The sequence below is a fragment of the Punica granatum genome, chromosome 5 (genome assembly GCF_007655135.1).
Source record: "Punica granatum isolate Tunisia-2019 chromosome 5, ASM765513v2, whole genome shotgun sequence".
NCBI lineage: Eukaryota > Viridiplantae > Streptophyta > Magnoliopsida > Myrtales > Lythraceae > Punica > Punica granatum.
In genome coordinates, this window is record NC_045131.1 from 12668285 (window position 1) to 12684087 (window position 15803).

At 40.9% G+C, this 15803-nt stretch overlaps 2 protein-coding genes across 2 annotated transcripts; one reads left to right on the top strand and one right to left on the bottom strand.

Annotated features, from left to right (window-relative positions):
• Nucleotides 1–2733: 2733 nt before the first annotated feature.
• Nucleotides 2734–11664, top strand: LOC116206610 (mediator of RNA polymerase II transcription subunit 33A). The gene is made up of 12 exons (XM_031539386.1): nt 2734–3180; nt 3969–4079; nt 4410–4757; nt 5296–5594; nt 5679–5770; nt 6127–6487; nt 6942–7152; nt 7944–8058; nt 8202–8363; nt 8908–9568; nt 9811–10017; nt 10295–11664. The coding sequence occupies exons 1-12, from the start codon at nt 2885–2887 to the stop codon at nt 11401–11403; spliced, it is 3972 nt and encodes a 1323-aa protein (XP_031395246.1). The 5' UTR covers nt 2734–2884; the 3' UTR covers nt 11404–11664.
• Nucleotides 11665–11702: 38 nt separating this feature from the next.
• Nucleotides 11703–15107, bottom strand: LOC116206611 (serine incorporator 3). Its single transcript, XM_031539387.1, has 6 exons — nt 14798–15107; nt 14184–14417; nt 13670–13781; nt 13400–13574; nt 12856–13096; nt 11703–12290 (listed from the first exon to the last, which is right to left on the bottom strand). Exons 1-6 carry the CDS (start codon nt 14970–14972, stop codon nt 11986–11988), a joined length of 1242 nt encoding a protein of 413 aa, XP_031395247.1. The 5' UTR covers nt 14973–15107; the 3' UTR covers nt 11703–11985.
• Nucleotides 15108–15803: the final 696 nt, after the last annotated feature.

Genomic DNA, 15803 nt, shown 5'->3' on the forward strand with positions numbered 1-15803 from the left:
TTCGTCGGGATTTGATTGGATTTTTGAATATCAAGTAGTTCGCATTGAGAAAAATGATTATTCATAAAAAAAAATATACTCCATTCAATTAATGATGTTATGTTGACTTAATAAAAGTTTTTGATTCAGAGCTCTAACATACTTATCAGTTGTCCTAATATTTTTTTTCGTTCATTAATAATAAATAAAAAACACCTATTTATCCAACCTTCTATGTACTTCTCACTTTCACCCTAATTCTTTTTCATTTTTTATTCTTATTCTTAACATAACATAATTTATCCACGGCCTTATTACTCTAATCGCTTAAGTTTTCGATAATCTACGGTTTGTGCAATGATTTTGTATATAAAATACTTTCAAAAAAAAAAAAGAAAAGGCAACTATTCATCGAGACTCTCTCGATAATTTGAGCTAGTGTGCCCCCTGCTCCTTTGCACTCGCACCTCATAGCAATCACTACCAGATAGTGGTCCTTGTGACCTCGCCGGGGCGGTAGCTTCACTATCCGTTCTCCTACTCCTCGTCGTTCTCTCTCTCTCTCTCTAAATTTATTTATCAAATTTTCAAATTTATTTTATTATTTATGAAAAATTCTATTTCAGCAAATTCGCATATAGGTAACTTGTGGTTATGCACAAGCCGCCAAGCATCACGTTTGGTAAAATTTCGGGCAACCACTTTGACGGTTAATAACACACTCATTCTTCAATATTTTATTTTTTTTTATAAATTTTTCAATCATGAATAATTAACATGTACATAGATTGGATTGAAATTCAAATGGTAAGATTAAAATAGACTGACTGTAACATGTTGAGGACAATATGAAACAACAAATTGAACTAGGACAAAATTGAAAAAGCAACTAAAGATTGAGGACCAAACAATTTTTTTTCTATTAGGTCAACATGATCAATAGGGTAGAGTGTCAATCTTTTGTCAAGAATGTGATGAAGTGCCATATTTTATTAAGAAAGAGGTAGAGTGTCGTTTATCAATATTTAAAGGGAAAGTAATGCAATTTTCCTTTAAGTTATAACAAAAAAATTATATGTACGATATATAAAAGTGGAAAACGATGCATCGGAATGTGGCATGTAGGATTAAGTAGGTTTTTGATAACGTTACCTTTTAGACCCTCCAATAATATGTGGACAAGCGATTACACCACCTCATTTTTTTTGGATGGATTATTAGCACCTCATTTTTGGAAGCCAAAAGGACATGCATTTACGAAAGGTTGTAGCTACATTCATAAGTCACAGGGATAATGTGGTGAATTTGATTATTGGGAGCTTAACGGAGCTTCATTTCTAGAGAGAAAAATCTCGTTTTTGGCTCTATTTTCCATGACATGAAAAGGAATTTGAGCGAGACATTCTTCATTAACTGTCTTGAACAGGTTCTATACAAAATTATTATTTGGAAATTATGAGATTGTTCAACTTTTTAGATGAGTGAATTAATATTTATGTAGATTAGTGAGGGGGTGATTTTATATTAAGTAGAGATTGAGTTTTTTGTTCAATATAGTTGTTGAATTTCTATTAAGAGACGAAACAGTGATGTAAAAAGTAAAAAATTGGCATATTTATGACGTAGTTTTTTTTTGTTATAGCGAATAAACTATATTTATCGAGAATATATTTTTTCGGTTATAAATGAGGTCTATTGACATAATTAATGGAAATGAATGTCCTAAATATCTAATAAAAAGATATAATAGTTTCACCTGAGTATCAAATATGAAACTCTTGATTACTAGACGAGATTTGATTATATTTACTAAAAATATTTTGAATTAAGGAGTACTGATAGATTGGAATTACCGTTGAGGGCTGAGTATTAAGGTTACTTTGCATCAACAAAACTTATTTCTTAGTAAGGACAAACAAATATCATTTTCACAAATGTTAAAATGGAAAAAAGTTTCACCTTACATCTTTAGTTGGCCTTTTCCAATGAATGCCACATTATTTTGCTAATTATGGCAACGCCCGATGCTTTCGTGTAGTTTGAATAAAAGATCAGAGAATTTGATTTTACCAAGACACTTTATTTTGCTAATTATCATATTAGATCCATGAATCTCCTTTGTAAAAAAAGGAAAAAAAATCCATTTTGCTCGAAAATATTATATATATGGTAAGCATTTTAGTATGGCAGTAGTACTCACTCTTAATTTGGAACATCGAGTTTTTCAATTACAATATGGAAGAACGAGTTTCTGAGTTAATGCTCTCTTCAGTAGATTATTCAGTATTCTTTTATTTATTCTTTTGCTACGCATACTAGACGTACAATTATATTGTAAACGAATCAAAACTAAATTCGATTATTCTGGGCAGGATGCATAAAACTAATTGGTATCGCGAGTTAGGCTTATCAAGGACAGAGGAAATACCAATAGTTTGATTTGTTATTGATCTCAAAAAGAAAAGAACTGAGAAAAGCAGGAGAGTAAATAAAAGAGTAAAAAAACTCAATATGTAATATAAACAAGAGGTTTTAGTTATTTACTCGTATTTGTACTCGATATGAAATCAAGAGATCATCGGTTCAATTATGAGCTAGGCTTCTCGTTCCACGTCCCCGACTAGACTCATCAACATGCCAAACTTAAGAATAATAATCGCAACAGTACTTACTATGGGCATTATTCCATTATTTAAAAATAATTTAATCCCGTTGCTGTCCCACTACTCTGTTTGACTTTGTCCCTCCCACAGCTCAGCTCCCATTTCCAAAACTAAAAAGACTCACCCCGAAGACCCAAACAAACGCTCAAGAGCCAAACAGCCCCTCCACCCACCCCAAAGAGATTGCATTTGCCCGAAACTCGGACCTTGCAACCGGAGAACCCGGCCGATCTGGCTCCGACATGGCGGCTCTCGCGGCGTTGGCGGCTGCGGAGGCGCGGGGCGGGGCGTGGGACAGCATCCTGGACATGATGAAGGTGGCCCAGGAGAAGGGCTGCGACCCCCTGCTCTGGGCCGTGCAGCTCACTTCCAGCTTGAACCGGGCGGGCGTCAGCCTCCCCTCGCCGGAGTTCGCTGACGTCCTCGTCTCTTACATTTGCTGGGACAACAACGTCCCCATCCTGTGGAAGTTCCTGGACAGAGCTCTGGCCGTGAAGATCGCGCCGCCTCTGCTCGTGATTGCTCTGCTCTCCACAAGGTTTGACTGTTCTTCCTAGGACCCATTATCCTTCTCTCACCATTCGACCTCGAAAGAACCGCCTCGGATGACCCTTTTAGGTGCCGAAAATCTTTGTCCCAAGAGATCACTTTGCCGTTTCTCTCACATACAGGGGAACTTACTTTATGAGCTATTCGTGTTTTTGTCTTAGTCCTCTCATAGTCCGTTCTCGTTCTTTCTCTTATCTTTATTTCTTTTTTATCCGAAAAGCTTTTGCATTTTCCTCTGTCTTCATCCCCGCGGCTTTTGTCCCGTGAAATTCCGACTTGGGCAATCCGCGGAATTGACTGCCGGGTTTAAAGGGGAAGAGAGGAGACGCTGTGATTTGTGTCAGTGATCGTCTCCAAGCACTGGAAAAGTCAACGTGGCCAAATTCATTGACCGTTTCTCATTTCGTTTCTTTTTATTTGTAAGTGTTTTTCTTGAAAGTTAATTTGTGTCTGCTGTCTTGTCCGATTTGCGGAAGCTGTTCTTAAACCCAGAAATTAAGGAACATGCTGGAAGCTCAACTTTGCCAATTTCACTCGGTTCAGTTCAAACCTTCCTCTGTTTCCCCTTTTAAAAAGATTCTCCATCATCTAAATGAACATAAGTATCCAATGCTGGGCGTCAAACTCGATGAGCTTCACAATGCCTCTTCCCGGTTGTTCATTTGTGTAATTTGACATGACAGGTCATGTTTGAAGCATTGCAAAGATATTTTTTTTATTTTGCGTTGTCATTATTGCATATTTGGTTACGGACACTCTCGAATTTCTTTCTTGCAGAGTAGTTCCGGTCAGGCAATCCCGACCAGCAGCGTATAGACTCTATATGGAGCTGCTGAAAAGACATGCTTTTGCCCTTAAATCTCAGATAGATGGATCGAATTATCACAAGTAAGTTAACACATTTGTGTAGCTACGGTTGGTTTAGGATGGTTAGCAGTCATGGTCTTCATGTTTTGGTTTGTGCTAATTACCTTGTCTGCCGTGCTGTTCACATGCAAACTTTAACAGCTTGTTTGGATAAGGAGTTTTTGTTGGGATGATTAATCTATGCCAACCAACACACATTTTGTTGGGGCGAATAATCTTTACCAACCGACACCCATTTGTTAATCCATTCGATACTACTTGCACGCACCCCTTAGTTGAACTGAAAATATTGTGATGATCAATTCCTTCTTTCTAAAGGGTCTCTAAAAACGTGAAACTTGACTAATGCAGGGTTACAGAATCAATAGATACTGTTCTTCACCTTTCTGAGAAATTCAGTTTAGCAGAAAGAGATGCTGGGACTATTGTGGTCGAGTTTATCTTCTCTATCGTCTGGCAGTTACTTGATGCTTCATTAGATGATGAAGGAATTTTGGAACTAACTCCAGAAAAGAGCTCCATGTGGGGAGTCAAACCCCAGGACATGGAAATCGACAGTTTTGAAGGTTTTGAAGAAAAATGGACCGAAGGTCAAGGGAGATTGCAGAGTGCAAATACCACTATGGCGATTGAGTTGATCGGACTATTTTTACAGGATAAAGTAACTTCCAGAATTCTTTACTTGGCACGCCGAAACTTGTATGTACTTGGCTTTTTTTACTTTCGTTCTTTATATCATTCATTGGTTTTCTGATTTTACTCATGTGAAAGATATTTTAGCTGAGGCAGTTTGATAGACTTCAGCAAATTACAAAATTATAAATTAGTTAAGGTTTGTCAGATCTAAGTCATCGTCAAGATGAAAAGGGAAAGATAGAGAGGAAGAGGAATCTGCTTAATGGATTGAGTAATTGTTTACTTGCGGTTAGGCCTATGTTGAAATGTCTTTTCATCCTCTCGTTCTTTTCCTTCCACTGATTAGGTTTTCTTCTTAAAAAAACTTTTAATTAACCCTTTAAGTATTTAATCTATTGAAATTGATCAAATATCATCTTTAATCGATATTTTTTATATCATTTGCATTTGCATTTCTTGTTGGTGCTGTTTCCCGCTAATGAAATATGAGAAGATGAATTCTTTACCATTGTGAAATTCCTTCTATAAAGAATTTTTGCCCTTGTGTCTATTTACAAACTATACTGTGTGACTTGCTAAATAGTGATTATCACTTTCTCAGGCCCACCCAATGGGCAGCTTTCACTCAAAGACTGAAGGTGCTCGGAACAAACTCGGCGGCACTTAGAAATTCAAAAATCGTTTCTCACGATGCATTTCAGCAGTTAACTTCAGATGCTCGAATAGTCTTGTCTCGAGAAATGAAAACGAGTTCGCACCAGAAGTTTCATGCAGTTATGGCTTTTGGAGCCCTCTCTTCTGCCAATTTTTCAGATGTGTGGCTCCCTCTGGACATTGTATTGGAAGATTCCATGGATGCGTATCAAGTAAATGCTGCCAGTGCTATTGAAATCATCACCGGTATAGTCAGATTTGTTTCCTTATCTGTTCAAAGTTCTGTCGTATCTGATTGTCTCAATTAACATTAGAAGTGTTAATGTGCAGGTTTAGTTAAGACGCTTCAAGCAATTAATGGGACTACGTGGCATGATACCTTCTTGAGTCTTTGGATTTCAGCTCTTCGCCTTGTTCAGAGGGTTAGTCTTGTTTCTAAAGTAAAAGATTTTTTTTAATTGCAAAAGGAACTCCAGGTTTGAGATATCTGAAAGACTTGGTTTCAAAATACCTCATCTGTCTTTTTCACTATAGAAGTTTACCTTTCTTGGTTAGCCAATATTTTGTTCCTGACTTTTATTGGTATACCAAAAAGTTTTGTTTATGGCGCTCATAGCCTTCTGGTACGATTCTCTTCCTAGAAAAAGTGTGTAATTTCATCTCAGATCAATAGTGAGTGGATAAAAGCGTTTTCCTTTTCTGCATAACTGTGGGCTATGCTTGCAATTATTTCAAATTTTCTGCCTCCTCATTGCTTTTTTTCCCAATTGTTAATTAGGAGAGAGATCCTATTGAGGGTCCGATGCCTCGTTTAGACACTCGTTTATGCATGTTGCTCTCCATCACACCCCTTGTGATTGCCAATCTTATCGAGGAAGAGGAAACTGCGTTATCTGAAGCAGCAGATTGTGGGTCTCCCAATCCTATGAGAGAAAACACAGGTGAAGGGAATCGCCGCAATGATCTCATGTCAAGCTTGCAGATGTTGGGTGATTTTCAGGGACTTCTTACTCCGCCACGGTCCATTGTTTCTGCGGCCAATCAGGCTGCTGCTAAGGCAATGCTGTTTCTTTCGGGCATAAATGTCGGGAGTTCATATTTTGAGTGTGTCAACGTGAAAGATATGCCCCTAAATTGCTGTAAGTGACCTACCTCCATCGTTGGTTCAGATCTTGTTCGTGATGTGGGGAAAATTGATATTCCTTCTAATTCTTCCTAATTGTGCCCAATTAGTCAAATAAAATAAATGCCTTGGGATGTTGTTGAAATTAGCCATCTTTAAGTATTTGGTTAATATGTGCAGAGTTAGAACACAAAGTGCTATTTATGTGGAAGATTTGAGAGTTAACAAACCTCAGAGGCATGTTAAAAATTGTAGGGGCACCATGGCACGTAGGCGCTCCAACTTTCTCTTTTTTTAAAGCTATCTGGAAGTCTTGAACTTGAATGCATAGTGGCAAAGTTTTTAGATTAGGACACAATTTTTTGTAGATTGAAAGAATTAGAAGCTAATCTTGTAGCATATATATGTGCTAAAGCTGCAAATTGGTTGCTGAATTTCTTGAGTATTACTTGCATTTTTCTTTTATGTAGCTGGAAACATGCGCCACCTGATTGTTGAAGCTTGCATTGCAAGAAATCTACTGGACACCTCGGCATATTTCTGGCCTGGATATGTAAATGGACACATAAACCAAATGCCTCCTAACTTTCCCACCCAAGTGCCGAGTTGGTCTTCCTTCATGAAAGGGGCCCCACTTACCCCAGCACTGATAAATGCTTTGGTTTCAAGTCCAGCATCAAGGTAAATTTACATATGCATTCTATTCAAAGATACTGGCACTTTTTATTTTGACCCCAAGCTCTAGACTATAAAATTCTACTTCTATGGCATCAATATTTCTTGCATTTGGTTCATCACTCCAGCACTATCTCTTTTTGATGATCCTCTGTGATTTTCGTTAGGGGAGTTCCATGTGGTCGTCTCTTTGGTAGCTGATACGTTCTCTATCAGAAACTAAGACTCAGAATTCTCCTGGAGCTCTAGTATCTAATTAAACCTCCAGAACCTCTATTCATCACAACGGAAGAACAGGATGTTGGTAGTTAATCCACGAACTCACTTAATTGACTAATAGAATGTTTTAAACACACTGAATAACCAGCTCAACTTGTCTGAAAAGTCATTTGATATGTTATTAGAGCAGATATGTACTCTTGCAAATTCCCATTAATATCTGTCTATCCTGTTTGTTGTGATATTTTTGTAACCTATGCCTATGTCAAGCCTGACTTGCTTTTGACTGAGTTCTAAAACCATGCCCATCGTACATTGTTGATGCAACTTCCTACTACTTCAAGCTTTTAAATTACAACTTCGTCTATCTTCCATGATCCAAATGCACTTTTTGGCTCCAGAGTCGCTCTCTTTTTCATCAACAGGATTCTGTTTCAGTTTCACTTGTCTATTGTGCTCGTCTCATTAGATACTCCTTTTCCTTACCTGAAGTAAGGGGAATTGGACTGGATGCGCTTTTTACTAAATTAAGCAGTATGGTAGAGTCACTGAACTTAAGCTCATGGATTTGATGGAAGTTTAGCAGAGCTTGAGAAAGTATTCGAGATTGCAGTCAAAGGATCCGAGGAAGAGAAGATATCGGCTGCTACAATTCTTTGTGGAGCTTCTCTTCTCCAGGGTTGGAGTGTACAAGTAAGCTTCTAGCGAGGATTTATATTTCAAACAAAATGACTCAGTCCCATAATGAATTGGCAATATGTTGTCTTATTTCTTTTCATTCTTTAAATTATACATATAGACACTCTTCCCCTTGTAATGAAGTCCTTTATGTGCAGGAACACACTGTTGATTTTATTACGAGACTGCTTTCTCCTCCCAAACCAGCTGATTATACCGGAGATGATAGCTATTTGATTGCGCATGCTCCAATGCTGAATGTACTGATCGTTGGAATAGGATCGGTGGATTGTGTTCAGGTTTTCTCATTGCATGGTTTGGTAAGTGAGCAACGTATCTGAGATCTGATCTTTTAAAAAAAGGCAAACGAGTTGCAGCCATCCAGTGAGAGTGGCCCCCTCTTGTTGAATCCCTCGTCCTTGTTTAACACAGTGCAACCACATACAAGCGCTTTTGAAGGTCCAAAAGGTGTTTTGTTGAGACGCGTAGGCAAGTTAACTGCAATTGTCGAGTGAGTGTGGCCCCCTGTTGGTTGAAAAACTTCTCAGGCTTAAATCCCTTGTTGCTAAAACAGGTTATTGAGACTCATATGGTTGCAAAACTTCTCTACCTTAAATCTTATGTCCTTTTTAACGCAGTGCAACCACCTACATGGGCTTTTCGAGGTATAAAAGTAAAAGGTGTTTTATTGACCCCGGGAGCTTCTTAAGGAGTCTATCATCGAAAGAAAAGAAAAATAAATGATTACTTTCTCACGCTTTTGTGTCATTCTCTATTTAGAATAAGAGGGGGGGGGGGGGGGGGGGGGGTGGGGGGGGCAAAAGGAAAAAAAATTCCAACTCCATCTTCATTTCCTATTGCCAGGTTCCTCAGCTTGCATGCTCACTGATGTCCATTTGTGAGGTTTTCGGATCTTGTGTGCCCAATAGCTCATGGACCCTAAGAACAGGAGAAGAAATCTCCGCACATGCCGTGTTCTCGAATGCATTCACACTCCTCCTAAAGCTGTGGAGATTCAACCACCCTCCTATTGAACATGGAGTCGGAGATGTCCCAACTGTTGGGTCCCAGCTTACACCTGAGTACCTCCTCTATGTTCGTAACTCCCACCTCGTATCCTCTGGAAGTGTTCATAGAGATCAAAACAAGAGGAGACTCTCAGCAGTTGCATCCTCGTCATCTCAGAATCCTGTGTTTGTTGATTCTTTCCCGAAACTGAAAGTATGGTACCGCCAACATCAGGCCTGTATAGCTTCCACACTTTCTGGTCTTGTTCCAGGAACCCCAGTCCATCAGATCGTCGATGGGCTCTTGACTATGATGTTCCGGAAAATCAATGAAGGGGGACAATCATTGATTTCGGTTAATTCAGGGAGCAGTAGCTCGTCGGGAACCCGGAACGAGGATTCGACGCTGAGACCAAAATTGCCAGCATGGGATATATTGGAGGCTGTGCCTTATGTGGTGGATGCTGCTCTAACTGCTTGTGCTCATGGCCGGCTTTCTCCCCGTGAATTGGCTACAGGTGAGTCTGCTAAAAGTTACTCTTTTATATATGTTACAAGTCATATATGGCAGTGAATGTTGCCATTTCATCAGAACATTGGCAAAAACTGACAGGGCTTATTAGTCGTTTTAAGTACACGATAAAGGGTGTATCCAAAGTTTGCAGTTCTACTTGTTTGCTACAAGTGATCTTTGACATGTCTGTATATTTAAAATTTTATTATTTCCCCCATAAATACATCTACATTCTTTATCTGTCAGGGCTCAAAGATTTGGCCGATTTTCTCCCAGCATGTTTAGCAACCATAGTGAGCTACTTCTCAGCCGAAGTGAGCCGGAGCATCTGGAAGCCAGTTTTTATGAATGGAACAGACTGGCCGAGCCCTGCTGCAAACCTTGCCAATGTTGAGGAACAAATTAAGAAAATTCTTGCGACCACTGGAGTTAACGTACCAAGCCTATCTACAGGTTTGCTTCTTCAGCATTACCAAACATCTGAAACCTAGCATACAAAATGCATCTCTACGGTTAGACAGATAAGCAACCCTGGGTCTGTTTCTAAACAGAATGTATCCGATTGCACTTCCAATATGTCTTTTAACTGAATGTGTCCCGTGAAGTGGAACTCTTGCCTGTATTTCCTCCTCATTTTCCTCATTTTATCAAAACAAAAATGGAAAACTGGATCATCTCAATGAAACTTATAGTAGAGGATACTGACAATACTTTTCGCTGATTCTCACAGGGGAAAGCTCAGAGGCCACTCTTCCACTGCCTCTGGCCGCATTTGTGAGCCTCACCATAACATATAAGATCGATAAGGCATCGCAGCGGTTCCTCAATCTGGCAGGGCCTGCCCTGGAGTCCCTTGCTGCTGGTTGCCCATGGCCCTGCATGCCAATTGTGGCATCTCTGTGGACCCAGAAGGCCAGGCGTTGGAGTGACTTCCTCATCTTCTCTGCATCCCGCACGGTCTTCCTCCAAAACAGCGACGCCATCGTCCAGCTCCTCAAGAGCTGCTTCACCTCCACCCTCGGCCTTAGTTCCTCTCCCTTGTCGAGCAATGGTGGGGTTGGGGCCCTGCTGGGGCATGGGTTTGGGTCCCACTTCTGCGGTGGGATATCCCCAGTTGCACCCGGGATTCTCTACTTGCGAGTCTACAGATCCATTCGGGATATTGTGTTCATCACCGAGGAGATCGTCTCCCTCCTGATGCACTCGGTGAGGGAGATCTCGTGTATCGACCTTTCTAGGGAGAAGAAAGTAACTGATAGAACGAAGAGGTATGGGCGAGTTTCTCTAACCAGTGCAATGACTCGGGTCAAACTTGCAGCCTCTCTTGCAGCCTCCCTGGTGTGGCTCTCCGGTGGCTTGTGCCTTGTGCAGTCTCTGATAATGGAAACCCTCCCCTCATGGTTTATCTCCATCCACCGCTCTGAGAAGGAGAAGGGCTCATCAGAAGGGATGGTGGCAATGCTCCGGGGGTATGCTCTGGCTTACTTCACGGTGCTCTGCGGGGCCTTCACTTGGGGGGTAGATTCGTCCTCATCTGCTTCAAGGAGACGGCCGAGGATCCTCGGGACCCACATGGAGTTCCTTGCAAGTGTTCTTGATGGCAAGATATCACTGGGGTGTGATTGGTCCACATGGCAGGCCTATGTGTCTGGGTTCGTGATCCTGATGGTGGGCTGCACGCCTAACTGGGTGTTGGAGGTCGATGTTGATGTGCTTAAGAGGCTGAGTAGAGGCCTCAGGCAGTGGAATGAGGATGAGCTCGCCCTTGCTCTGCTCGGGGTGGGCGGGTACAGGACGATGGGAGCAGCCTCTGAGTTGATAATACGGGACGAGGTTTAGATTTTTGTTTTCCTGAATACTGATGCGTTTTGTCTGTAATTTTCGAGTTACTAATAGATGTATTTTGTAGGATATAGTTGTAGTCCCAACTTAGAGAAGCTGTGTTAGAATAAAAGCTGTTGCATTTTGTTCCTATTTTTCTTAGCGAGGAAATGTTTCATAGAATGTCTGTATAGTAACGTTGTTGCTGTGTAATAGAAGTTCTGACATGACATCGGAAAAGTACTTCCCAATGATACAATATGGGTTCTCCAATTCTAACTCAGTTTTCGCTCTCCTGCGGTCAGAGACAGAGATCGTTCACGTCTCAATACCTTCCGGGCTCGCATATTGCTGATACCATTCTCATTTCTGTCTTAAACCAAACTTGAGCAAAATATTACTCTATTTACAAGGAGACTGATCCAATGAGTGCAGAAGGCAATTGTATCATCCCACGCCTCCCAACTCTTTCCTGAACTCTAAAAGAAGAAAGAACCGGAACAGAAAGGAATTTAATGAAGTAATTACGCATTACATAGTAGAACTGCTGTACTATTATCTTCTTTCTGCTCTCCACAATGTACACACATACTCAAGAATCTAGAAGAACTCGCGATCGGGGAAAAGGAGCGGGGCAATGACTGTCCAGATATAAAGTCCAGCTGTGACCCACTCGGTACAGATACGGACCCAAACGGAAGTCCAGCCCACGTCAACGAGGTCGGAGCTGTCGGACGAGCTCGTCCAGTCGGAGAGAAGCATACCTGCGTACATGCTCGCGAGAGCAAATATTAAGTGGAAGAAAGAGTAAGAATAACTGACAGGTCTCGCCTCTGCTTCCTTCTTGTCCTCCTTATCTGTCCCTTCTTCCACATCTTCGGCCTTGAGAAGAGGCGCCTTTGCCCCTGCAACACGAAATTTAAAGCACTTATTAAGGAGGAATACAGGTGATTTTAGTAAGAGTTTTGCCTCGACCGGGAAGCTCTTAAAAATTGTGGTAGGGAAGTGTTGATAATGGGGTTCATAGTTTTCTACTTTCATTTTACACTGGAAGAGTAGTTTAACTTGTCAATGACCAAAAATTACTAACTAATGTATTTCTCAGTTCATTGAGCCTCACGGGTGATTCTGAATTCACGTCACCAGATTATTTACCAACCCTTTAAGTTCTATTAGTCTCACTACGCTGATGGGTGAGAGGGTCCAAAAGTCCTCCCACCACAATGGCTCATCAGCAATCTCCGAACACAATACACCAACAGTTACTACATGATTGTGGGCTAGAGTCAGTTCTGATACCACTTCTAACACACCCAAAATCCAAAAATACAAAGTGAAGGCACTTTTGGTTTGTTTGGGCCTCTATAACTACTAGCAATCTCCACTTTACACAACCGACAACAACTGGCTATCATATAAAGCGCCTTTCAAAATCTAGGGTGAAGTAAAGGATTTGAGTAGTTGGATTACCTGATCTGGGTGAAGATGGCGGGCTCAGGAATGTCGTCGAGGATCCAGCACGAAAGGCAGAGTACAAGACGGAGAGCACCGTCGTTAGCATTCCCAGAATAAGGGTCCCAGTGGAGACTGCTTTTGACTTGCCATGCAGACCATTGCATGCATAATCTCGAGGCTCACAGGATAGAGCAGTAAAGCACACATAAGCACAGTAGACTGATACCACTGAAGCAGGCAAGAGACTTCCGTTCACCTGTTCAGGTTATCCAGGGACAAACATCATTCTAAACTGGACCAGGACAGTCTGGTTCAATGGCCGGAAAGAGCCAATTCAATGGGTTCATTTGCAATGGTGAAAGAAGAAAAAAAGGGGTCCATTTGCAGATCCAATTTTTCGAGAAAAGAACCACTAAGATCTGATTCCAGTTGCCTGACTGGATGAACTAGCCTTGTCTCTAGGACTACAATAAAACAACGAAAATGTAGCATGACCTTAGATTTCAAGACATCAATAACTGCACATTAAAAGTTCATAGGTCAAGAATGCGATTTTCACCTTAGGATGTAATGCAACTCCAGTAAATATGACCGGAAGAATCAAGGACATAACCATGAAGAAGACGTTGAGGCCGCAGTCATGCCCTGAAGGATTGAACCAAATGAACAGGATCCCACCAATTGTAAATGCTGCGATGTAGCACCCAATTGATACTGCCAGCAAAGCTATATACCTAATGAGATTCATGGGAACAGTCAGAACCGAAATAGAGGAGAGCTGAACGAATAAAAAATGGAAGACATTATCACTAAGGAACAGAGAGCTCACCATTTCTGTTCATCTTTTTCGACCCATGCATCATTCCATGAATGGGTGAAGTCTAATAATATAAGCACTTGAACCAGAAGAAACAAGGCCGCACCAAATTTTGAGATAGTTGCTGCAAAATTCATCACATTTGTTCACGTCATTCATTTGATGGCCATAACAAGAAAGATTTTTCCACCTTATGAATCAGGACAGCTTCCCCTACTCCGTTTCCCCTTGACTCTAACTGATTAAAGACTATATGCAGATAGATTAGTATTGACACCCGGCTTCAGGAACTTCGGTACATTCAATGAATTTATGAAAAGTTGAATAAACAAAACAAAAAGTTAAATTTTATCAGTGTTCTAATTCAAAAATACACAAGAATAGTAGCTTTAGTACCCATCTTTTCATAGAAAACCAAAGCAAACTTATAACTTGACACATAAAAACAAGATTCAGTCGATTCACAAGCCGTACAAGAAAGCATTGTGATGAGTAAAAATAATGAAATATTTGCCAAGTATCGAACCATAGATCGAGATGACCACATTCGGAAGGAAGAACATGAGGACGACTAGCAAGAGCCAGATCACCATCTTTGCAATCCATCCACCATGCTGCCACGAATCGCGCCTATCATTTTGGTCCTTTATCCCAATCATTATGAGAGCGAGTATCCCAAAGAACAGGAAATTTCCCAGGCTCACCCGAAGAACCGCTTGCATCTGAAACCATGCCTTTGAATGCGAAGAAGTATTTATCCCTGAAATCGCGAAAATTACACTGCAAACTCATATCTATCTCTTTTCAAATCATAAAAGATCTTATCATATATCCCGAGCGAAGCTGAAAATCGACCAGAAACTCTTTCATTCTTTCTCTCCCTCCCTTTGATTCCTGCTATAGCAGAACCCGGCCAACAACAACCAAGAACGCGACTACACAGTCCCGAATGCGAATCATCTACAACGTTCAACACTCAGAACAAGCAGAAACCTCAAAATTCAAGATAACCGAGCTCAACCGCAGTTCAATCACTGTCACAAAACATCGACTTACTCATTTTAAGCTAACAGAGGCACAGAAGTCAAACTAGAAACGGGAGGAGAGAAGAGGAGCGAGTTTGAATCAAGGGGGACTGACATGAGATATGCTTGAGGAGGGGAGCGGCGACTTCTCGGAGGACCCAGGCGACGACGAGGGAGAGGCCGAATAGGCCGCAGTAGGCGAGCCTGGCCGACCGCCGGGAGACCTCCGACGCCACGGAGGTGCAGAGCCCGCACGTGGAGGCGAACAAGCAAGACGCCAAGCACGACATCGTCGCTCTCGCTCTCTAGAGAGATCTCTGGTAGGCCCGAAGGTACTGTTAGGTCGGAGGAAATGGATATGGAAGCGAAGCGGTCAACTTTGAAATTAAAGGATTTAAAGGTCTGCCATTTTCGTCTCCTCCGGAAGTCGCAGAGGACATCAGACAGCTGACTGGTAGTTGAGTAAGAAAGAGCCAAAAAAAAAAAAACCCAAAAAAGAAAAAAAAAAAAAAAAAAAAGAAGAAGAGGGAATGGATCGTTAAGGTGGTCTGTTGGGCTGTCGAGGTTCCCATGATCAGCTCGACATGGGCTTGTTGGGCCTTTTTGGTCGGGTCTAGTTCGATAGCAGCCTCGTAAATCGGGAAGGGGTAAGCCATAGAAGGATTACTATGTTTTTTTTTTTTTTTTTTAAGAAAAACGGGACACTAGGCCCGAGAAATACAATTGAACTAGTTAATATCCGGGCGGGCGGTGTGGTAATTTCCTCATCAATTTTTATGCGACTAAAATTAGATAATTAATACATTTGACATGCGAATGAATATAAATCTAGAAAGACTGATTGAAACTATAGATTCTATCGAGTATATACCTATAAACATTACAAATTGTGAATGCAAGCTACGAATGAAAAATCATAATGACAAAATTACTTATCTAGTCTTACGGAATAACATATATATGAAAAGATAACAATCATGTCACACACACACACACACACATATATATATATATGGAGAGAGAGAGAGGCAGGTAGAAAGAGGGGGGAGATCGCATAAATATAAGGGTTAGGGGGTCGCAAATGTTATCGGAAGTGGAACAATATATCTCCTATTTATATG

What these genes read in the sequence shown, in the direction of transcription:
- LOC116206611 (XM_031539387.1), bottom strand. Translation starts at nt 14,972, where the DNA reads ATGTCGTGCTTGGCGTCTTGCTTGTTCGCCTCCACGTGCGGGCTCTGC. An exon ending in GAGTTGCATTACATCCTAAG is followed by an intron (nt 13,097 to 13,399) that starts GTGAAAATCGCA and finishes TAACCTGAACAG; the next exon opens with GTGAACGGAAGTCTCTTGCC. An exon ending in GCCATCTTCACCCAGATCAG is followed by an intron (nt 12,291 to 12,855) that starts GTAATCCAACTA and finishes TTCGTGTTGCAG; the next exon opens with GGGCAAAGGCGCCTCTTCTC.
- LOC116206610 (XM_031539386.1), top strand. Translation starts at nt 2,885, where the DNA reads ATGGCGGCTCTCGCGGCGTTGGCGGCTGCGGAGGCGCGGGGCGGGGCG. An exon ending in TACTTGGCACGCCGAAACTT is followed by an intron (nt 4,758 to 5,295) that starts GTATGTACTTGG and finishes TCACTTTCTCAG; the next exon opens with GCCCACCCAATGGGCAGCTT. An exon ending in CTCTTCGCCTTGTTCAGAGG is followed by an intron (nt 5,771 to 6,126) that starts GTTAGTCTTGTT and finishes ATTGTTAATTAG; the next exon opens with GAGAGAGATCCTATTGAGGG.